Below are 25,091 nucleotides of genomic sequence, written 5' to 3' on the forward strand. Positions count from 1 at the left end.
AAAAATACTTTATTGCTAAAATATGCTAACCATCATCTGAGCTTTCAGTGAGTCATAATCACTCATCACAGATCACCATAACAAAAATAATAATAATGATAAAGATTTGAAATATTGTAAGAATTGCCAAAATGTGACAGAGGCATACAAAGTTGTAAAATGATGTTGGAAAATGGAGCTGACAGATTTGCTCAGTGCAGAGTTGCCACAAACATTCAATTTGTAAAAAATGCGTTATCTCTGAAGCACAATAAAATGAGGTATGCCTACGTATATAATTGTGTGTATTTTCTACATAGATGTTAGCATATTAAATGTATTAAAAGTCACTTCTGACATTTCCTTCCTCACTTAGCAATATGTTTGGATATGTTTCTATTTTGTTTGTTTGTTTGAGAGAGAGAGAGAGCACATGCAAGCTTACAAGGTAGGGGGAGGGGCAGAGAGAGAGAGAGAGAGAGAGAGAGAGAAAATCTTAAGGAGCCTCCAGGCCCAGTGCAGCCTGATGCCAGGCTTGATCTCACCACTGTGAGATCATGACCTGACCCGGAATCAGGAATTGGATGCTTAACCAACTGAGCCACTCAGGCGCCCCACGTTTCCATATTAATGTATAGAGAGCTGCCCCATTTTTTAGAAGGGCTGTGTAGTTTACTATTTGATGGATTTACTGCAATTTCTTAAATAGTTCTCTGTTGAGGGCCATTTAGGTTGTTTTTAGTTTTTTTGTGGTAACAACTGGTACTGTCATAAGTCATGTAAACATATTCTTTTGAACCTTTAGAATTATTTCTGTAGGATAAATTCTAGAAGTAAAATTGCTGAGTCAAAGGGAGTACACAACTTATATTCTCACTAGAAACTTGTGAGAGTGCCTATTTTCTCACTCCAGTATCCGTCTCATGCAGCTTTACTCTAGCTGTTCTTGAGTTTCCTGGGGGACCCTGAGGGGATCACGTCCTCTCATGCTTCTCTCAGTTTGTGCTTTCTTGTGCCATTGGGAATTTACCCCTGCCCCACCATAGCGCCCTCCCTTCTTCCAGTCTTTGTTTCCCTTCCAGACTCAGCTTTCCCACAAATTTCTCTTGGAAACATCCTTGCTCTGTTAGCACCATTTTGCTGTCTTCCCCCAGAACTTTCCAGACCCATTCTGGGGTGCTGTCCTTTGGGTACGTGTGAGATTCCTCTATAAACAAAACAGATTTCTTCTGCATACTTATGTTAACAGTGCTCATCATGCAGAACTGTCCTCAGTGGCTCTTTGCTCATACTTCCATTCAGCTGATCTCTTTTTAAATGAATTAAAATAAATCAATGTCAGAAGTTTAGGTTGAACAAGACCTTGGTTATCATTACATCCAATGTATTCACTTTAGTAGTGAGAAATAGTTCCTAATCTTAATGTTCTAAATAAAAAATCAGGCAATTCATTGTTTTTTAAGGAAAAAAAAATTAAGGAAAAAAATTAAAGCCAGTTGTTTAAAAAAAATTTTTTTAATGTTTATTTATTTTTGAGATAGAGAGAGATAGAGCGTGAACAGAGGAGGGTCAGAGAGAGAGGGAGACACAATCCAAAGCAGGCTCCAGCCTCTGAGCTGTCAGCACAGAGCCTGACGTAGGGCTCGAACTCACAGACTGTGAGATCATGACCTGAGCCGGAGTCGGAAGCTCAACCGACTGAGGCACCCAGGCGCCCCAAAGCCAGTTGTTTTTTTTTACTTGACTGTTTCTCTGGGTTCAAATCAGTACTCCAGTCGTCCATTCCTTGAGTTGTAGGGTTTTTACAATGGAATATGCTGTTGTTTCTTCAAACTCAGCAAATATCAAAGGCATATCTTTTGTTTCTTTCCATTACTTTTATTGTTTGGTCATCCTTTGTTTTCAGGCCCTTGCTTGGAACAGGTTTCCCATGACCTGCCCAAGTTTGGAAACACTGAGAGATAGGCAGGAATTTGGAGAGCAAAGGATTACTGTCTTACTGATAAGACAGTTGAAAAACATCATGCCTTAGTGAGAAGGCCAAATGATCCTATTTGTCTTCCTGTCTCCATTTCTTCCTGGAAAGTCTAGACTTTGGTATTTAGGGAAGATGTGGGTGTGTAGAGAAGATATGTTTTCTTACAATCTCTATATTCACATTGGTCTGGAGCAGGGAGGGAAAGAGAGGCAGTCCTAGTGTTTACAAACTTTGAAAAGATTAACTGTAAACCTTTCAGAAACATGGACCAGGATTGCTCCTAACCAGGTGAGCTCATTTCTTCAGATAGGCAGAAGGGTAGGAATCCAAGGGAGAATCCTGTGCCACTGCTCCAACATGAAAACAAGGTATATTGGAGGGAAAGAGGCTCCCTCTTGCATTTTTCTTAACCCTTCCTATGTTTAGTTATGTACTCTTTCTATTGCACATATCTTTTTTAGGTGTTTTGTGTTCTTCCCCACATCGTTTTGTTCTCTCTTCTTGAACTGTAATAACCCAGTTTTCTTGATCTCCGGCCTCTCTCCATGACAAGTGTTTTACTTGCTGTTTGGATTGCCAGTCATCCTCATAGGCTTTCACAGCCCTGGTTTGACTCCTCACAGCCTAGGAATCTGCATATGAGAAGATCCACATATGATTGACAGAGCTTTGGGAAATATTCCTTTAGTCCTGTACAATCCCTAGTTCCCACTTCAACTTCCTTTCATTTCATTGAAGTTTTTTAATATTTATGGAGTCCCTGTTAACTCTCATAGTTTCATACTTCTTGGTACATCTGCATAGAATATTCATAGATTATTTTTTGTCCATTCTCTTTATTTGATAGGCAAGAGAAATGCTTAGATTTTATTAAAACATTCTCCCCAAATGCCTAATTCATTTGATACTGAAACCTAAAATTAGAGCCAAAACCAGATAGAACCATGGGAGAATAGAGGAGGGTGGGGGAATCTTTTCCTTTCTTTCTTTCTGGGTTCTTTGGCTGGTCTATTAATTAAAGTGACACAAGACAGATGAACAGAAAAAACTCAAATTTTAATTTTGTACATATGGGAGCTCATAGAAATATGAGACTCAAAGAAGTGACCAGAGCAGACAGTTTTAATATCTTTTAGACAAAGAAACAATAAATTTGTGAAGAATTGACTAGACAAAGAAGTTTGGGCTTGGAATAGTAAATTCGCGAAGAAGTAACAGGGTTTGTTTATACAGTATCTCAGTCCTAAATTCCTTGTCTCTGGTGATGAGGATGTCTCTTTATTTTCTGGTACAGGGAAGGTACCTTTCACATGGAAGATCCATTTCCTACTTTCAGGGTCATAGAGGAGGGCCAGAGTGACTTTCTTTCTCTGGCTGTTTCTTAAGTAGCTTTAAATCAAAATAATCACTATTGCCAGTGTGGCATATTTTGGGGCAGCCTGCCCTGAACCCCATCAGGAGGAATATCACATCATGTAGCTATATCTTGGGTCTTTTTCAGGTGGATGTTTGTAATAATAGACATTATTTTGTTTCAGGATCTCTGCTTATTTCCCAGTAGCTGAACATGAAGCCTTACCATTATGCATTGATTTCTCTTTTGTTAAAACATAATTTGAAATTTATGACTGAAAAGCAGCACTGAAAACACTATTTTCCCTTTTCCTGGGTTGGTGGCTGAATTTAGATTGAGAAGAATACGGTGGTTCATCACATAATTATGGAAAGAGGTGGCACACACAAAGGCCTTAGATAATCAATCCTCCGTGTCTGGAGTGTAGATATTCACCACTAAAATATATATATATGTGTGTGTGTGTATATATATATGTATACATATATATATACACACACACACATATATATATATTTATGATGATATGATGCTTTCTATTGTTCTCCTTTTATCTGCTTTACAGATTTTCAGCTGCAAAAATTTCAGTAATTTTCCACAAGAAAGTTTATTCCTAAAAGGGTTTCCTAGGGCTAATTTTGTAAAATCTAAGAGCGTAAGAGAGCAAAGCCTATTTAGCTTCTATGTCTGCAGTTTTATGTTTTGATTATTAGCTTTTAGAATATAGACACTAACTCAGGATCAGGTCAGAGAGTCAAGATCTTAATTAGTTTTCTATTTATTGCTCAGTTTAAGCCAGTTTGAGTAGTGATAATGAGCTGATGAAAGTCTTTTTAAACAAGCTTTTTAAAACACATACAGCCAGGTAAGTTGTTTCCTTCAAAGATGTCCCTGTAAGAGGGCATTGCATTTATTACAATAACCGCTCTATTGCTCAAAGTAATGTTAGATCTTTTGAGGAGAGTTTCTATCAAAGCCTATAGCACATTTTTTGAACCTTTTTAATGGTGACATGACATCGGTAACGAAGGGCGTATTTGAATTTTGGAAGCAGCCACCATCCATTCACCATCATCTTTTCACTAGTACGGGGAATGAGCCTATTTATTATTTAGAAAGTATGGTTAGGAAATAACGAGACTCGTTTCCTCATGGGTCACATAGTATCACTGGTGTAGGTGAAGAGGATCTCAAGATGCTGGTTTTCAGGGGCACCTGGGTGGCTCAGTTGGTTAAGTGTCTGACTCTTGATATAGACTCAGGTCATGATCTCACAGTTCGTGAGATAGAGCCGCATGTTGGGCTCCGCTCTGGTAGGACAGAGCCTGCTTGGGATTCTCGCGTTCTCCCTCGCTCTGCCCCTCCCCTTTGCTTCATTCTCAAAATAAATAAGTAAATACTTTTTTAAAAAAAGATGACGGTTTGAAATTGATGAAATTCAGCTGGCTATTTAGTTCTGGTATAATTTTTAAAAACCACTCATTATTAATTGTAATATTCTGGCATTGTGAAGAAACATTAGTGGAACCAAAATAAAATAGTTTGACTTGGTGTGGTTACCATTTGCTCATAAAAAGTCATTGTAAATTGACTGACACTAACTGGAAATGGCCCTTGGAATTGAATGATAGGTAAGGAAATGACAGCTAACAGAATAGAATGGAATGTGTGAGAGCAGAGGGCACCTGTTAAGGAAGTATTGCTAGGGTTTGAGACAAATGGTGAGATGTAATTATCTATTCTCTGGTATCTATTTTGTGCCCAGATTCTCTAGATTTCCCTGGCTCAGGTTAATCGAATAATTTTCCATCATAAAAATTATATGATCATGTAAAAATATAAACATTTAAAATGACCTGCATATTCCTGATTAGATAGGGTCGACTGAACCCTCACATGTGTCTTTCCTCCATGATAATGACAGTGAGGGCATAATAAACTCACAAGAGCAAAGTAGATGAGAGACATCAATAAAAATTTGGAAGATGTCACAAAAACGGGCAAGGGGTAACTGACTGACTTGGGTGGAGAAAGCTGCTTTCTAATTTCAGTAAGAAGCAGAACCTGGGAAGAGCTCTGGAAATGGAATCATCAGATATCTCAGGAAACTGGGCTAAGGTGTGGTGCTGAAAGCAAAGGTAGATTATATTAACTTAAAAAGATATTAAGCTCTAAAACTGTGTTTTATAATGGGAAATAATACAGTCATAGTTTTACTTTGTTTTACATCTCTAACGTGGGAAAAGATAGAAGTGTCAGCAAGAAATGCTCTTTTAACGATTATTTATGCTTTACAAAAAACAATGTTTAAATATTATTAATAGAATAACATTTAATATTATTAATAGAATAACATTTAAGGAGACCAAATAGAATTACAGACTTTTTAGACATTATGCTTACTTTCATGGGACATACCACACTTCCTCATGTCTGGATTCTGGGTAAGAATTTGTTGTTGGAAATAACGTTTTCAAAAACTGTTCAATAACATAGATTAGTATTTGCTTTCCTGCCACTATAGAAGCAGGAAGAAGAAAGAATGTTTTTTTTTATCCTGATGAACTTCCTTTCACCAATGCAGTTGACCTTTGAATAACATGGGAATTAGGAGCACTAACCTCCAACGCAGTAAGAAATCTGTCTATAACTTTTGACTCCTCAAAACTTAAGTACTAATACCTTACTGTTGACTGGAAGCCTTACTGAAAACATAAACAGTTGATGAACACATGTTTTCTATGTTGCTTGTATTATATACTGTATCCTTATAATAAAATTGGCTAGAGAAAATAAAGTGTTGAGAAAATCATAAGAAAGAGCAAATACTTTTAGTATTGTACCACATGTGTTGAAAAAATCTACCGATTCAGAGGACCCATGCAATTCAACCCTTTGTTGTTGAAGGGTCATCTGTTGTGAGAAGGGCCCATATTGTCAATACTAGGTATTAGAATTCCAATAATTGAGGAAAAAAGCAAATTTGAAAAGCAGTAAGCATATAATATGGACTATCATATACTTGAGGAGAACATCTAACAAAAATAAAGAGATCAGAACAAACAAATGAATTCAGCTGAAACAAAAATATGCAGGAAACAGAGGAAAATATTTAAAAACCCAACCCAAATAAAAATAAGAAAGATAAATACTGCATCTATGAAACAAGAAAATGCTATTAAAAATCCAGAGAAAAGCAACTACAAAAATAAGAGAAACAATAAAGATCGATAGAAGGGTTGAATGATAAAGTTGGGGGGAAAGTTGTCTCCCAGAAAACAGGACAAAAGATAGGTGGAAGGTAGGAGAGAAAAGATAAAAACTGTGAGAGGATCAATCCAGGAGACTGAACATCCAAGTAATAGGAATTCCATAGGGAAGAGAGAAAACAGAACATAAATTAACAAAAATTATTCTTCATAACTGAGGGGCATGAATTTCTAGATTGAAAGGGAATATTGAGTGCCCAAGTCTGTGAATAAAAGAAGACCGACATAAAGACATAAAATTTTGAAGTTTTAGGATAGAAATAGAAGAGAAGGTCACAAAAGCTTCTCAAGACAAGAACCAGGTCACATTGGAAGGATCAGCATCAGAATAACATCAGATTTCTCATTAACAATGCCAGATACCAGAGAAAGTGGAGCAGTGCTGTGTAAATTCTGAAGGATTTCTGTACTTGCAAATCTAAACCATCAATCAAAGGCGAGTTCTCAAAAAATGTACATGCAAGGTCTAAAATAAATGAACATCATATGCATTCTTTATTTGGAAGGTACTGGAGACTGACTCCTACCAAAATAAATGAGAGAACACCAAGAAAGATGAAGATATGAGAAATAGGAAACAGGTTTACAAGAAGGAGAGAACCAGAGGGGGTTCTCAGGATCATGGTGAAGACAAAGACAGGTCACATCTGTGCCACAGACCTTGAGTGCAATCAGTCCATCTATGAGCAGGAGGATAGAAGGGTGTAGGAAGAATACAACTAAGAAGAAACATGAAATTGATAGAGTACCTGATGTGTTTGACCATACTGAAGGCTTATAGTTCTCTGGGAAAGTCTGGGGCTAATTTAGTGACATGTATGGAAGATTAATTAAGAAGAGAAGAAAATGATGAGAGAAGGGAAAGAAAGTACATGTGGGGTTGGGTTTAGTTGGTCAAGAAGATGCACGCCGGAGTCAGACCATCTGAGTTCGAATGCTGGCTCTACACTTATTACTGTGTACTCTTGATAAAGTTACTCACCTCTCTGTGCTTCAGTTTCCTCGTCTGTATGGAGATAATAATAATACCCACTTACCAAAATCGCTATAAAGATTCAATTAATGCATGTGAAGCTATTAGATCAGTAGTAGTAGCAGTAGTAATAATTAGTAGTAAGGACCCAAAATTATTAACTGTTATTTTTATTATTGCTATGAATAATTAAACTTAAAACAGTAAAGAAATATAATTTTGAGCATACTTCTTTTTGAGAAATGTGGAGAAGAAGCTGTTTAAGAAGCTAAAAAAAAATTTAAGGATCACTCAAAGGCGACCTTTTTTAAATATTTGGGTCCATTTTCTTCCAGGTTTTTTTTTTTCTGTGCTTTATTTTATCTATGTAATTGTCATGTTCTCTCAATGTAATTTCATGTACTACTTTTCTTTTTTAACTTAAGAAGCATTTTTCTAGTTAATACAAATTCTTCTTAAAAGTTTTGGTTGACTTTTATTATTTTTTACTTATTGGATAGAAAGTAATGTGTTCAACCATTCATCTATTTTTGTATGTTTAGGTTGTTTTGTGAATAATTTTAGTGATCGCTTTGAGAAATACATTTCAAATTTAGTTTCCTATTTTTAGGGAATTATAACTTATTTCTTTAGTTTCTTAATGTAATACATTTTTATTATAGAAATAATAGATAATATAATGTGTAGAAGTAAAACAAGTACAATTAATGTAGCTGCAATCTAATTACCCAGAGGTAAGCACTGCAACGTTTTTAATGTGTGCTTGTTTTTTCATTGTCCTTCATACCTATATGTTTTTCTTTCTTTTGCAAAATTTGGAGTTTTTCTTAAGTAGACATCTTATGAACATCTTTTCATATGAACACTATGAACATCTTTTAATATCTTTTAATGACCTGTTCTTGTTAGCAGTGTTCAACGGTAAGTTTTTATACCCTATGTATTTGTTTCTCTTGTTATTTCCAGTGTTTCTCCATGATGATACTATATTGACAGTCTTTATGGCTAAACACCTGTACACAGTAAAAAAATAATTTTCTTAGGTTAAAGTTTTAGAAACAGAATTGCAGTTTCAAAACTATTTAAGTTCAGGATGTACTGTCCAACTGCCCTCCTTGAGTTTTTAAAAATTCTGTGCTTACAGTGTGTGTGCTACTGGTTCCCTAGTAGCCTTGTCAACACTAGTCTTTTAAATAATAACTATTTTTTAAATGGCATAAAATATCTTTTATATTTATAGCTATTTTCCTTCATTAGATTCTTGAATGTCAAGAATATCAGAATTTTAAGACTTTTACTAAATTTTGAAAGTTTGCTTTCTCAGAAGAGGGCAATGATTTAAGATACAGAAGCCACCTAGGGATCCACCAATGGATGAATGGATAAAGGAAGAAGTGATGCATACATATAGTGGAGTATTAGTCAGCCATAAAAATAAATGAAATCTTGCCATTTGTGACAACGTGGATGGACCTACAAGGCATTATGTTAAGTGAAATAAGTCAGAGAGTGAAAGACAAATAATACATAATTTTATTTATATGTGGAATATAAAAAATAAAACAAACAAACAAAACCCAAGACTCTTAAAAACAGGGAAAAAACTGGTGGTTGCCAGAGGACAGGTGGGTGGGAGGATGGATGAAATAGATAAAGGGGATTAAGAGGTACAAAATTCTAATTACAGAGTACGTCGTGGACATGAAAAGTATAGCATAGGGAATATAAACAATAATACTGTAATAACATTGCATAATGACAGAGGGTGACTACACTTATTGTGGTGGACGTTAACTATAATGGATAGAATTGTTGAATTAATATGTTGCACGCTTGAATGTACCACTGTATGTTAGTTATACTCCAACAACAAAAAAAAGGGGGCAAAATTTGACCATCATAACCAGTGGGTAAGAAAAGCCTGTTAATCTGTGTTCTCTCTAAAAATGGGACTATTATCATCTTCACACAAATGACTAGGAAAATATTGACAGGTTGACACATAGATCTTAAGCATTACTATAATCCAGGCAAGATACCATGGTGATTCAGACCAGAATGGTGGCAATAGAAGTCACATTCTGGATATATTTTGAAAACAGAGTTGGCATAATCAACTGGATATGGTATATAAGAGAAATTGAGGAGTCAGTGATCACTCCTTGGTTTTTGGCCAGGGTAACTGGAGAGATGGAGTAGCTATTTATGAAGGTGGGAAGACTATTGGAAAATCGTTTGTCAAGCAAGATCAGGAACTTAAATTTGGATATAGTTAAGTGTGATATGTTTATTTGATAAGGAGGAGATGTTACTATGTGGTTGGAAATATTATTCTGAAGTTCAGAGAATTCTGAAGTGGAGATATAAATCTGAAGGTCATCAACATATACTTGTTATTTAACAGAAGACATTAGGTAAGATCACCATAAGACTAAGTATAAAAAGAAAAAAGGACCATCGACTGAGCCTCAGAGCACTACATTGTTTAAAGATTGGGGAAACAGGAAGAAACTAGCAAAGGAGATTGAGAAACAGCAGCAAGAGAAGTAGGAGAAACACCAGGAAAGTGTGGTGCCTGGTTGGAAATGTAAGGAAATATTTTCAAGAGGACGGGTGATCAGTTGTATCAAATGCTGCTTATAGGTCAAGTAAGATGAAGACTGGGAATCAGCCATTAGATTTCTACATTTAGTTTAAGGTAAGTAATTTGTGACTTTGTTAAGAGCTGTTTTGGTGAAGTGATGTGGTGAAAATCTGATTAGATGGGCTCAAGAGATAGGAGAGGAGAGAAAGGTGGATATTGACTATGGGTAATTGTCTTGAGTGGTTTTGCTTAATGGACAGAAAGAAATGTAGTAGCAGCTGGATAGGGAAATGATGTTAAGAATTGTTTTATTTGTTTTTGTGAATGGGAGAAATAACAGAGTTTGTGTGCTGGTGGAAAAGATCTAATAGAAGGGGGGAATTTGATGATGCAGGAAAGGGAACAACATCTGGTGCCATATCCCTTGGTAGGCAAGAAGGGATGGATTATGGTGCATGAGTAGGGGTGTTGGCTTTGGATAATTACCTGGACAGCTAATTCCTAGACTAGGAGGGAAGTTGCCAGATGGCTTTAAAGGATTTGTTGAGGTCAGTGTTCCTCATTGTAAAGCGAATACAGTCAACATGATGATAGGCTGCTCTTCAGCTTCATTCACTTTCACTGAGTAGGCCTGGTGCTTGTAAGGGCTTTAATCAGGATTGGTTTAGTCCAGGGAGAATTATATTGTAGAAGTTGGGTAGGGAAAGTTACAAAGCAGTGAATATTAAGATTGAATCGAAGCTGAGCAAGGAAGGGTGTGAGACATGAGGGTGGTGAGGGACAGTGAAATGGTAGTAATTTCAGTGGATTATGGATCTCACTGGGGTCAAAGAATTGAAATGGGGTATTGAAGGAGAAAGTTAGATGGACAGAAGTTGCTCAGAGAGTGAGAGCCTTGGAATTTAGAATATTTATATGGTAGGTGAAATGTAGGTGAAGGAATGGAGGAGATCATCAGAGGAGATAAGGTTAAGGAGCTGAGAAGGCAGAATTATAAGGGTCACCTAGGTAAATATCAAAATCACCAATAATTACAACAGAGTAGTGTTGGAGAGTATGATGAAAACTAGAAGCTAAAATGTCCACAGCAGGAGGGGAGTTGACCAGGAATCAATAAATTGCTATAAGGATCAGTGATAGGTGGTATAGTCTGATGATAGGAGTTATAAAGTGGTGTGATTTTTGGTGGAATATGCTAGGATGGAATGACATGGCAATGAGAAACATGGAGGATATCTTTCCACATCCCTTTAGTAAGGATGTGCAGCCCCCACTTAAGGGGGTGCAGGAAAAGCAGATCCTATAGTGAAGAGCTGTTTCCCAGAGGAAGATGGTGAAGGAAGTGTTAAAGGAAGAGACTGGAGATTTTTCTAATGGCCATGGGTGAATTCCAGAGGGCATCATTAAAGGGTATCTAGGGTAGAGAGTGTGGGACAAAGTGACAGAGCCCTAAAGGGATTTGAGATCTGGAGATGAGGGATGATTTGGGAGCCTGACAGACATGAGGTGACAGACATGAACTAGGGTAATAGGCCTGAAGTAGGTTAATCTTGATATTTTGGGAGCATATTGCCATGATGAGGCTGTATGGGCTGATGGTAGGTAGATGCTGTCTTCTAGGAACAGGCAGAATTGGGACTCCCACTTGACTCCAGCTTATGAAGTCACATAGGTAGGGGTGGGGAACAGTGAATTTAGCAGTGAGTTCTTCTTTATTACTGACAATGGCGTCTGGCTGAGGGATATGGTCATACTCCCAGAATATGGTTAGTGGAGAGGAAGGAGACAAAGAAGGTAAAGATGTTCATTGGGCAGATGGCATTAGAGAGTTTGAGGCTAGCCCTACATTGTTGAGAATGCTTTTCAAGTAATTAATATAAAAATGGAAATGTTTAATTAATACACTTTATTTGAACCATATGTAAGGATTACAACTTTTTACAAGTACCAAAACCTTTCATTTCTATGGTGCTCATGGGAAATGTAAGTAAATATTGAAGTAAGTCTGTCAATTTTCTTTTTTTTTTTTTTTATTATTTTTTTTATTTTTTAATATATGAAATTTACTGTCAAATTGGTTTCCATACAACACCCAGTGCTCATCCCAAAAGGTGCCCTCCTCAATACCCATCACCCACCCTGCCCTCCCTCCCACCCCCCATCAACCCTCAGTTTGTTCTCAGTTTTTAACAGTCTCTAATGCTTTGGCTCTCTCCCACTCTAACCTCTTTTTTTTTTTTTTTTTTTCCTTCCCCTCCCCCATGGGTTTCTGTTATGTTTCTCAGGATCCACATAAGAGTGAAACCATATGGTATCTGTCTTTCTCTGTATGGCTTATTTCACTTAGCATTACACTCTCCAGTTCCATCCATGTTGCTACAAAAGGCCATATTTCATTTTTTCTCATTGCCACGTAGTATTCCATTGTGTATATAAACCACAATTTCTTTATCCATTCATCAGTTGATGGACATTTAGGCTCTTTCCATAATTTGGCTATTGTTGAGAGTGCCGCTATAAACATTGGGGTACAGGTGCCCCTATGCATCAGTACTCCTGTATCCCTTGGATAAATTCCTAGCAGTGCTATTGCTGGGTCATAGGGTAGGTCTATTTTTAATTTTCTGAGGAACCTCCACACTGCTTTCCAGAGCGGCTGCACCATCAATTTTCTTTTTAAAAAATGAGTCCTTGGGCCGCCTAGGTGGCTCATTTGGTTACATGTTGGACTCTTGATCTTGGCTCAGGTCATGGTCTCCTGGTTTGTGAGACTGAGCCCTGCATCTGGCTCTGCACTGACAGCACAGAGCCTGGTTGGGATTCTCTCTCTCTCACCCTCTCTCTCTGCCCTTCCCCCACTCATGCTCCTTCTCTCTCTCAAAATAAATAAAACTTAAAAAAAATTAAAAAAAATTTTTAATGTTTATGTTTGAGAGAGGGAGACAGAGCGTGAGCAGGGTTGGAGCAGAGAGAGAGGGAAACAGAATCCCAAGCAGGCTCCCGGCTCCCAGCTGTCAGCACAGAGCCCAATGCAGAGCTCAAACTCACGAACTGTGAGATCATGACCTGAGCTGAAGTCAGATGCTCAACTTACTGAGCCACCCAGGTGCCCCCCAATTTTTTTTTTTTTTTTAATTTTTTTTTTTTTTTTTAACGTTTATTTATTTTTGAGACAGAGAGAGACAGAGCATGAACGGGGGAGGCGCAGAGAGAGAGGGAGACACAGAATCGGAAGCAGGCTCCAGGCTCTGAGCCATCAGCCCAGAGCCCCGACGCGGGGCTCGAACTCGCGGACCGCGAGATCGTGCGTGACCTGAGCTGAAGTCGGACGCTTAACCGACTGAGCCACCCAGGCGCCCCCCCCCCCCAATTTTTTTTAAATGACTCCTTGATTTAGCTTTAATGGACAAAAGGCCATTTTTTTCCTCCCTCTGTTGATTGTGTGCCATTAAGATTCACCAGGGATTTCTTTTTATTGCTTTGCTGCATTGTGTTCCCTAGTATCTTTGGCTTTCAGCGGGGTAATGAGTCACAATTGTCAAAATATACTAACACATTGTTATATTAATATTATTTTGCTAGAATATTTGTAGACTTAGTCTGATTATACTTCAATGCCCTGGTAACATTTTTTGTATGTCAAAATAAGCCTAGGAGATTCTGATTTAGTAGGTGGGTTAGGGGTGGTTCCCAGGCATTAAAAATTTTTTTTTTGTGATTCTGCTGCTAAGCCAGGTTTGGATACCTTTGCCTTAGTAGGAATACGGATTCTATAAATAAGAAGCAGTATTAATAATAGTGCCCAATTCAACTGTCACCTAATCACATTTACTCTAAAGGTCTTAGTCCTTATATGCACACTGAAAGCTCCTTGAGAATTTTCATCAGATTATGACTTCCTCAGTTGAGCATAACTGAAGTAGCCTCACCGTTAGGCACAGAGTATACAGAAAATCTCTTGTAAGTGTATAAGCAGGAAAGGAATCTTCATATTTACATTTTGGAAAGGAATAAAATGAAACTTTCATCCAAAAGGCAGATCTTAAGTAAGCTTTTAATTTAGTTGTTTCCTTTTAATTTATTTTAAACAAAATAGGAATTTTAAATACTAGTTATTACATACTGAGGATGTAGGCAACAGTTCTGGCACAAACTAGGGCTGAAGAATGGATGATTAATTCTCAGTGGTATGAATGTCCAGGACATTTATCTATTTTCTGTAGTGAAGATTCTCAGTAAAGATACTAGTTTTTAAAAAGGATCTAAGAGATTAATTCTTGATTAGATGGGGCAAAAAAACAAAAGAGAAGATGAATTGGAGGGAGGGAATGCATAAAATAGAATTGGAAGAGTGTTTTCTTTTTTCCCCTAAGCTTATAGTTTCTTATACCTCTTATGTAAGTTAATGAAATTTGGATTCCTAAACTTTTCATTTTCCCAGTTACGTTCTTCTGAAAAGCTTTGAAACCAAATGAAATCTCTATTTTTCCATTGTGGCCCATGACCCATAGGGCGTTTCCATATTTTAATGGATGGATTATAGTCATATATGAAAATTTTATGATCCTTTTGTTTTTATTATCCCAAGTAAGTTACATTGGGCTCGTTTGGAGCCTGCTCTAAGGAAAACATGATGTTAATTTTGTGCACTATTAACAGTTACTGAATGATGAGAATAAACAGGCACGGTCAGCCTACTGCCTTATAAATTATTATTTTGTACAAATCTGTGGGTTGACTAGGCAGTTCTGTTTCATATAGTATTGGCTGGGGCACTGTTACATCTGTAGGATCCAAAATGGCCTCAATCACATGGTTGGAAATTGGTGCCGCCATTGGCTGGGAATTCAGCTGGGGCTATCGGGTCAGGATTCTGGTTGTCCTCTACAAGCATCTTATTATGTGGTTGCTTAGGCTTTCTCACCAGCATGATGGCTGGATTCAGAGATTGAAAAATGGAGAATTGTACATGCATGAAAGTAGAAACTGCAAACCTCAGATATCACACGGTATTACTTCTGCCTCATTAGATTTGCTACAGGGCCAGCTCAGATTCGAGGGGAGGAGAAATGGTCTCCACTTGACTATAAGAGAAGTGACAAATAATTTGTAGACATCTTTTTAAAAATATTTTTTTAATGTTTATTTATTTTTGAGAGACAGAGCATGAGTAGGGGAGGAGCAGAGAGAGAGGGAGACACAGAATCCGAAGCAGTCTCTAGACTCTGAGCTATCAGCACAGAGCCCTATGCAGGGCTCAAATCCAAGAGCTGTGAGATCATGACCTGAGCCAAAGTTGGATGCTTAACCGACTGAGCCACACAGGTGCCCCTAGACATCTTTAATTAACCACAGTCCATCCTTTGACCACATATTATTTACATTTCTCACAAATACAAAATGCACTCAATTCCTCCAAACATTCCTGAAAAATCTCATTCCGTTATAGCATCAGACTTGAGCTCAGGGCTCTGGTCCTCATCATCTGAATCAGGTTCTGGTATTTAATTAGCTTATTAGATGAAGTAACTCAGGTACAGACCCTTGAACTGAGAAGACAAATGAGCTGTTCCACAAACACTCAAGTTCCAAAGGGAGAGATGAGGACAGGATGACTGCAGTAGATACTCTTGTTTAAAAAGGGAGGAAATAGGAAGTACCTAGCTTTCATGTAGTTGATTGAAATTCTGATACTCAGCCAGGTTTCCCCTGTTTGGGGAAAGGGAATATGTAGGTTAAGGCTCTGTTCTGCTTCCTGGGGGTGGTTGCCTGTGGTTCTTGGCTGTACTGTTTGCGTCACCATTTCTTTTCCATAAGAAATGGGCCCAGTTTTAATCTAAATATCTTTCTAGGTCTGCTTCCTGACTAAAAATTTTTCATTGACTTTCCATTTTGACCAAAGCTGGTGGTTGCTCTGTTGGTGGGTTCTGTGTGAATTCATCGAGATTTACCCCATTGGACAAAACCATAGCCACACCTCATTTGGGGGGGAGGCCCTTCCCTATTTTTGACTTTGAGTTAAGATGCTATAGGACAGTGCTTTTAAGATTCTTGGAAACTCTTTTGTGTATCTGAGCTACTGGTAGGTAGGCCCTGGAGAATCTTAGAAACTCTTATATAGGTGATATAATCCAGGTAAAACAGCCCTAAGTCTTTCTGAGGTCTTAACAAAGGGTCTTACAAATGCATCTTTGATTTGATCTTGACCTTGAGGTCACATTTTACTGGTAGTACCTTAGATTAGAGCTTGCTCTAAGGCTGTTATTTTGAAAATCTAATGCTGGTTCAGATTTCTTCATTCATTCGTTTCTTCCTTTGGTATTTTTAGTGGGAATACTGTAAATGATATGTCCTTCTCAGTGTATCACTTCAGGAAGCACATGATTTTGGTTTTTTCCATTACTGATGATGTTAACTGATCACTTGATTAAGGTGACATGCCCCAGTTTTCTTCAGTGTAAATTTATTACTAGGGTACATTTTGAATGTAGAAGTGAATATTGGGATTTGGCTGAGAGAGTTATGCATTAGCCATGTTGAGTTTGAGATGCCTCTTTGACATCCTTGTACAGGCTGGTTTAGAAATAGGAGTGCCAGTTGGTCTGTTGATTGGAAAGGTGAAGTAGTCTTTTTGTGTCTCCATTTTCTCAGTGAATACAGAATTGAGGTCATCAACAGAGAGTTATGATGAAGGAATACTTTGGAGAGAAAGGCTTGGAAGGGTCCTCTTAGAGTAAATTGATTAGTGGATTGATGGGCAGTGTTGTGCTGAGGGACCACTTGATAATTGTGGTCATAAATTCAACATATCACCATTCAGGATGTTCTGCTTTTTGAGGACAGACTTTGACTATCGGAAGAGGTAAGTTTTGCCACAGTTGAGGTTTGGCCAAGTGAACATAGTGGAGAGAGCAGAGCAAGAGAAGTATGGAAGTTTAGAGTGTATATAAGGGGGTGATTATCATGACAGAGCATGGAATATGAGTTAGATTAGATGGACAGGAGGGAGGTAAAGGACAGTGAAAAATCAGTAGGTAGGGTTCATTGTTTAAAAGTCTCCAGGGGCTCCTGGGTGACTCATTAGATTTGATGTCCAACTCTTGGTTTCTGCTCAGGTAATGATCTCGTGGTATGTGAGTTTGAGCCCCACATTGAGCCCTGTGTCAGGCTTCACTCTGACAGTGCAGATCCTGCTTAGGATTCTCTCTCTCCCTCTCTCCCTGCCCCTCCCCCCCCCCCAAAAAAAATAGGTAAATAAACTTTAAAAATAAATAAATGCCAAAGAGTTAAGTGGAAGTTTAAGGGAAAGATGGCTAGGAGACGGTGAATAGGGAATGGGGTGTTTGGAATCAGGATGTGGGAGGGATTTCACACATATTCTGGTTTAATACCTACCAACTTCATATTATTTCCATAGACAAATTATGTTTATAAAGATTAAATAACTTGACCAAGGTCACACAGCAAATAAATGACAGTTTGGATAGGAAGTCAAAATACTAGTTTCATATTTAAACTCCAGAATCTTTGTACTTTACCAGCTGCCTCTGATTCATGACACTAGACAAAGAGTAATCATTATTATGACTGAGAACGTTTACATTGTATTTGTTATGCTTTCTTTAGGCTTATTAAGGTAAGCAAATTTAAAAAAAGGCCTCAGACTACATTTCTAATTTTAAAAACATCTCCCTACTTTCAAATTTTTTTTTTCAACATTTTTTATATATTTTTGGGACAGAGAGAGACAGAGCATGAACGGGGGAGGGGCAGAGAGAGAGGGAGACACAGAATCGGAAACAGGCTCCAGGCTCCGAGCCATCAGCTCAGAGCCTGACGCGGGGCTTGAACTCACGGACCGCGAGATCGTGACCTGGCTGAAGTCGGATGCTTAACCGACTGCGCCACCCAGGCGCCCCAACATCTCCCTACTTTCTTTGTAAAACAAGTGGCCTTTATAATTTGATTGAAAATGATTTTCAGTTTTCATCTTTCAAAATTCACAAGTTAGCATTCACACATCAGTTTCGAGTAAGCCGTTAACATAGAGTAAATTTTACCTTCTCACTTTACAGTAAAATAAAATTTCCCAATGTTAAGGAGATTCCCCATTTCCTGCACTTGAGATTATTTAAATAGATCCCTGCTTAACTGTAAACAATGTCGATCTAAGGAAAGGAACTTAAGGTAATTTTTATTATCTCTAATTAGGAGGCTTCAAGAAAATTTGCTTAGGGTCTAAGTAGACGGTAGTCAAGATTTTATGCTTTAGTGGAGGAAAAGTGACATTTTAAATACAAGGTTTTTCAGCCTAATAATTAAAATAGCAATACTTAGCAGACTTCCACAATACTGCAAACAAACAAAACCCAGTTGTCAGGGCTGTTTTTAGTTTAAATTACATGGAACCCCTTCCAACAATACCTGTAGGTATAGAGCTACATAATTCCTGAGCAGGGAGTTTTCTTTGCTGTAATTACATTCATGTGGTGACTCATAAACTCTCTTAATTCCTAGATTTTATAATTGAAAAGAAAATATTCCCTTGAACTTTGAAAACCTGGAAGATTCAAAAGTTGTTTTTCAGAAATTATTGTGATTATTACTACTATCACAACTTCTCTAAGTGATATTGTACCTAGTTGCTTTTGATCTCACTCGTGCTAGGGGGTTTACTCAGGTGACTGATGGAGAAAGGATCCCACCAATACTCAGCAGCAGGGCTGTGCTGTTCTGGGTCCCGGGACCTAAGCAGCAGAGATCTGGGGCTTTCCCTCTGGTATTCACCACCGACACAACTCTGTTTCTCTCAAATGTCTGCTTATTTTTGACTTCCTGCTTCTCTTTCCTTGAATTATTTTTTTGTGTGTATGCATTTATTTGTTAAGATTCCCAAGGCAAGGAATAGTTTCTGCTAATAAACATTACCTGGGTATGGCAGTTTTTCTCTCCCACTTCTGGGGAGGTTGTTTGAGACCGATACAAGGTTGGGGGACAGTCTCTTGTAGACATCTGGCTGGTATCTCTCCTGTTCGGGGTATGGTCACGCCTAAGAGGGTGAGATGTGGATGCTTGAACAATGACATATATTGCTTGAGGCAGATTTTTATCATGCGGCTTTACTTTTGTTAGAAGGCCTTGGAGACTTGTGAAATACTATCTGATAACCCCATAATAAGGGGAAAAAAAAGCAAGCAAGAGATAAAAGAAAGACAACTGTTGGTTGGATGTTCAACAGACACTCTCTCCACCACCATCCTTCCCCCTAACATTATTCAGCTCTCTCTTGGGTAGTCATGATATACATGCCAAGCTCTGGAGAAGGAGAACTTGATTGTTCAAAGACAAATTTCCCAGTGAAAAGATTTGTTTTGGCAAGGCCCAGTAAGGTAATTCTGGAAAAACATGTTTGAGAAGATGAATGCTAGGGGCTTTTTGTGATGTTTACTGACTCTTTTAAAGAAATACAGTTTGTTTGTTTTTTAACGTGGGATATTTTTATCTGTGTGAGATGCTTAGAATTGCAGTAGCCATGTTAGGGTCATGATAGGAGCCAGTTAAGAGAACAGATCACTCACTATACTGATGGCAGAACAGAAGGATGAACTTATGCCTGGTCACACAATTGTGCTGAGCCACCACACAAGCTAACTCTGGAGCTGCCTTGTTGTCTGGTGGGAAGTTACTTTGTTGCAATGGTAGTCTACAAGTATACTACCAGGCAAGCTAGCCCCCATATGCCAAATTAAAATCTGGTCACATGGTTTGCTGAATTAATTTTAAGGACCTGGTGACAAGCAAGAGGAAAGAAATGGGTAGGTTAGCACACTTAGGTTAGGGTGCAAGTTGGATGGAAGAATCGCTCCGGCTAATCCTCGGGTACACGGTGTTCATATGTTCTGCTTCTCTCTCTGCTGCATCTATCTTCCCTACTGATGATGTGGTTTCAAGGACTAGAGGTGAGGTTTTGGCAAGCTCCATAGGTGAAAGGTAGTCCAAGTTAATGACACCTGTTTGCCGTATCTGAATTACACAGGGACAGTATGCTTGGTCGGGGGTTGTAAATTGCTGGTTAGCTTGATGGTCAGTCATGAATTCTCTTTGTATTTTGGGGGCAAAGAAAACATGAGGCAGAAATGGATGTCAGCAGTGTTTCTTAACCAAAGCTATTTTAACCGTGAGTATACATTGGCAATATTGGGAGACATTTTTGATAGTCATGACTATCGTGTGTGTCTGTGTGATACTACTGGCACCTAGTGGGTAGAGGCCAGGGATGCTGCTAAACATGTGACCGTGTATAAGACATCCCCCAAGACAAAGAATTATCTGGCTCTAAATGTCAGTGGTATGGAAGTTGAGAAGCCATGGGTATTGAATGAAGACCTCATAAATAATAAGTGTTTATGTATAGTGTATCCTGGATATTTAGTATCTTTTTTTTTGTATATTTATTATATCATGAACATTTATCACCCAGGTGCCTCATGAACATTAGGTATCTTTTGGTCATCCATCCCTTTCTATCAGTGTGTAACACACACATGATCTTCTTAGTTATACTTTACACATCCTTTGCATTCTGGCGCATCTAACACAATTTTGTTTACTAGTACTTATCTATATTTACGACATCTAAAATGTGTTTGCATGTATTTTATGAACTCCAGATTTATTCGTCTAACATCTGGAGATTTGCAAAAGCATATTCACATTACACCTGTCCTGGAATTTCTAACAAGAAATAAGATATAAATGTCCTGATTGTTTAAGCCATTTTTAGTTGTGTTTTCTGCATCTTGCAGCTTAGAGCATCCTAACTGACTCCCCCATAACATCAATAGGAAAATAAATTACAAAGATAAATGAAACAAGGACTTAAGCTATGATTATAGGTTTCCAAAATGGCAATGTAAGGGTCAGATGCTGGAGGAAATTGATGATGGTGCCTGGGTTAATATAACACATGTTTGATCATTCTGTTTACATTTCAAGCAACTGTAGACAGGGTGCTTATCACAGCAGACCTGTGTGCTCAGAAATTCACATTTTTGAAATGATCGGGACAATTTTGGCATGGTGACCTTCATAACACTGTGAAAAAGATTATTTAGTTGGTTGAATGTCTATTAATACATTTAGAAATTTATAGCTTCACAATTATTTTTACTTAATGTTATTTATTTATTTATTTATTTATTTATTTATTTATTTATTGCTTTAAAAATCTTCAGACTTTATGACTTGTTATATAAGTTGTTTCTTGAGGCACCACCATTAAAGGGGAATTTTTTTTCATATATATATGGAATTAAAGAGAAGCATATTTAAGATAATGTAAGCATGTTTAAATTATACAAGAAGATTGTTGAGGACAGATTTCAAAAAGAATTATTTAAAACTTCTGAAAGCACATTCCTTCTCATTTCTTCTGCCTTCCTTTGCCCCCTTTTTAATGTTTTTTTGTGATGGAAAGGATTATTTTGTTAGGTTAATATATCACACTTTAAAAATGGTCAAGTACAGTAGCAAATCGAAACTATTTAATAAAAACTAAAGTAAAACCAGGAAGAATATGATGTCTTGCAAATAACGGTGTCCTTATGGTAGTTTCCAAGACCTGTTGAACTTGACCAGTGGCATTAGCTCTGCTGCATTGGGTGACAGGTGATTTAACCTCATATTTTTTTAGAAGTCCAGGTGTGTGTGTGTGTGTGTGTGTGTGTGTGTGTGAGAGAGAGAGAGAGAGAGAGAGAGAAAGTAGGAGAGGGGGAGGGATACAGAGAGACACCTATAAAGTTTTCTTTTTGTATTCAAATCTGAGTTAAAAATCAGAAAGCTGATATATGTAAACTTGGTGACTTTCAAGTGATTTACACTCTCAGGGTCCCTTTTAATCACCATTTCTATCTGTTACAGCGATTTGCTGTCCTCTGAATATGTAGAGAGACATGTTGAACACGGAGGGAAGACTGTGGAAGTTAAAGTAAGTAAGATTGTCTCCCTCTGGCGGAGATTTTTTGAAAATTGTTAAAATATTGATTATGATTTTAATTTTCAGTGAAACTTCTAATGTACAGTTTTGGGGTTTCTGTATTTCGGCATTTTTCAACTAAGTGTATCACCTGCTTGTGAATAAAACCTTTAGTTACCAGAGAAAGTGTTCTTAGTGTGCTATAGGAATTGTGGGAGTTATGTTTTATGGGATTAATACAAGAGTTGTGTGGGATTAATACAATGCAAGGGTTCTTATTTAGAATATGTCACAGAAAGTAATTCCTGAAATTTGCCTTTAAGTTAGCCCTGAGAACCAAAAGGTGAAATCTTGGGTCCAGGATAGGTATGTGACTTTGCATTCAGTTGGAAAAGACATTCCCCTGGTAAAATGAGAAATTTATTTGGTCTTCAGGGTAGTCCTAGGAGGTTTTAAATCCCTGGAGAGAGATATCTCAGGATATTGTTCTTTTTTTTTTTTTTTTTTTTTAAGTTTATTTATTTATTTTGAGAGAGAGACAGAGAGAGACAGAGAAAGTGGGGGAGGGGGAGAGAGAGACAGAAAGAGAGAGAAACAGAGAGAGAGAGAGAGAGAGAGAGAGAGAGAATCCGAAGCAGGCTCCATGCTGTCAGCATGGAGCCAGATGTGCAGCTCGAACTCACGAACCATGAGATCATGATCTGAGCCGAAATCAATAGTCAATCAAAAGTTGGACACTCAAGCAGCTGAGCCATCCAGGTGCCCCGGGATATTGATTCTTGTCAAGTAAGCTCTGACGAGATATGCCTTGTAAATAAAATCCTCCTCCAGTTGCAGACATAGGCATGTGTATTTTTTCTGGTCTACTGATGATGATGTAATCTGAGGGTATGTGAGACCAAATTCCACCCAAAGGTTTTTTTTAGGCTCATTTTTTTTTAGGCTCATTTTTTAGTATTATAAGTTTTGGCTACGTGTTTATTTTCTTTCGAAAAGAGTTCAGACTACCTATTTGCCTTGTCAGAATTATAATACCATTTATATATATTTGCTTTCTTTTTCTGAATATACATTTGATACAGACTCGTTTTAGAAAACTTACAAGTAGAGAAGAGTAAAAATAAAAATGAAAACTCACTAAAATTCATCACTGAGGTAAACTTTGTTTTAATTTTATTGTATTTTCTTTTAGTATTGTTTTGCTCTGTGCACATATTTATATTTTAATTTTTTGTATATTTGCTATCATATACATCTGCAGTATTGTATCTTGCTTTATAAGCAAAATTTCTATATCATGTATAGATATCTTTGATAAAGACTAAAAACAAAATATGTTAATTTTTACAAGTGAACTAATTTATAATAATTATGCCAGTCCTTCCAGAAAGTTATTCTAAACTTGTTAAGGCTGACAAATGGAATGGTTGGTTGATTTATTTCACTGCCTTTCTGTAGAAAGGACGTAAGGATGCTTCCAGGCATGACACAGGAAAATGGTGCCATGTTGCTTATAGTTGGAAAAAATTACCTAGATTTAGAATCTCTGGGCTTTTATTCTCTTTCCCGTTGCTTGGCTTTACTTCCCTATTTTGTATGTTGCTTTTCTGAATGCAGAGTATTTGTTATTGTTAAATTAAAGAGGAAAAGAAACAGGCAGTTCACTATTTCTATTTATGCCTGTCAGTGGAATGATGAAATGCAAATATGAGCATGGAGGGCAGATCGAGCAAAGAGCCATCTGCTGTTGCTCCAGTAATGTCCCTTTTCAGGAAACTTGTACTTAATCAACAGAGCGTACTCCACTCTGAGATCATTAGGCTCCATGGGTATATATAACACTCAGAGCACTGACTTTCTGCACAATCTTTGCTGATTTTCCAGTCTGAGAATTTCATTTTCTTTGTTTGATGGTTGCCTAAACCCCAACCCTATTAAACCAGGGAAATAATAAAATCCAACCTTCATTTAAACCCTTGGGCCAGAAGACGTTTCTCCCTTTCAGAAAACCACTTGGATCTCACCCATCACCTCCATTTGTGTCTAGTCCCTTTAAAAACCTAACTCAAAATTCTCCTCTGGGTTTTTTCCAGAAACCACACTGAAAGCTCTGAATCCTGCCCCATCAATTCAGTCAGTAGCCAGTTATTTTCCTGCTGGTTCCCTCGTGTCTTGCCCTTTGTGCTTCGCTCATTGGGGTGTTTCTTTTTAACGTAATCTGTTCTCTTTTCTTTACTAATGACTCAGAATTTTCTTAAGCTTTTCTTTTCACTGTACATTATGAGTCAACTAAAATTGTAAAATTGTAACATTTTGTATTTCTTTTTCTTCTTTCTACTACCTTTTCAAAAAAATTTTTTTCTTATGTGCTGTACTAGTTTGCTAAGGCTCCCATAACAAAGTACCACAGAGTGGCTTAAACAACAGAAATGTATTTTCTTACAATTCTGGAGGCTGGAAGTTCAAGACCAAGGTGTCAAATGGGTTGGTTTCCTCTGAGGCTTGTAGATGGTGCCTTCTCCATACGGCTTTACATGATTTTTCCTCTGTGTATATCTGTTCTCCAATTTCTTCTTCTTAAAAGGACATTCATCATGTTGGATTAGGGCCTGCTCTTAACAACCTTATTTTAGCTTAATTACTTCTTTGAAGACTATCTTTACAGTCTGAAATAGTAGGGAGTTAGGACTTCAACATAAGAATTTCAGGGGAATACAATTAAGCCCATAACACCTTTCCTAAGAGCTCTATTTGGTTTGGTTTTGTTTTTAAATTGGCTTTGCTCTTGGAAGTGAAATAAATGAAGGGTATGAAATCAAGACAAAACTACTTCTTTAAAAAAATTTTTTTAAATGTTTTTATTTATTTTTTAAGAGACAGAGCATGAGTGGGGAAGGGGCAGAGAGAGAGGGAGACCCAGAATCCGAAGCAGGCTCCAGGCTCCAGGCTCCAAGCTGTCCGCACAGAGCCTGATGCAGGG

The 25,091-nt window shown here is 37.6% G+C and overlaps 1 protein-coding gene across 16 annotated transcripts in view; it reads left to right on the top strand.

Moving 5' to 3' along the window:
• The window catches only part of ADAM22 (ADAM metallopeptidase domain 22), a 242,406-nt gene that overhangs the window by 99,931 nt on the left and 117,384 nt on the right, over nt 1-25,091 (top strand). For all 16 annotated transcript variants that reach the window (XM_042917060.1, XM_042917181.1, XM_042917077.1 and 13 more), the window contains exon 4: nt 22,057-22,123. In XM_042917060.1, the coding sequence (XP_042772994.1) occupies nt 22,057-22,123 (67 nt within the window). The remainder of the gene's footprint in view (nt 1-22,056; nt 22,124-25,091) is intronic.

This window comes from Panthera leo, chromosome A2 (genome assembly GCF_018350215.1).
Source record: "Panthera leo isolate Ple1 chromosome A2, P.leo_Ple1_pat1.1, whole genome shotgun sequence".
In the NCBI taxonomy this organism is placed as follows: Eukaryota; Metazoa; Chordata; class Mammalia; order Carnivora; family Felidae; genus Panthera; species Panthera leo.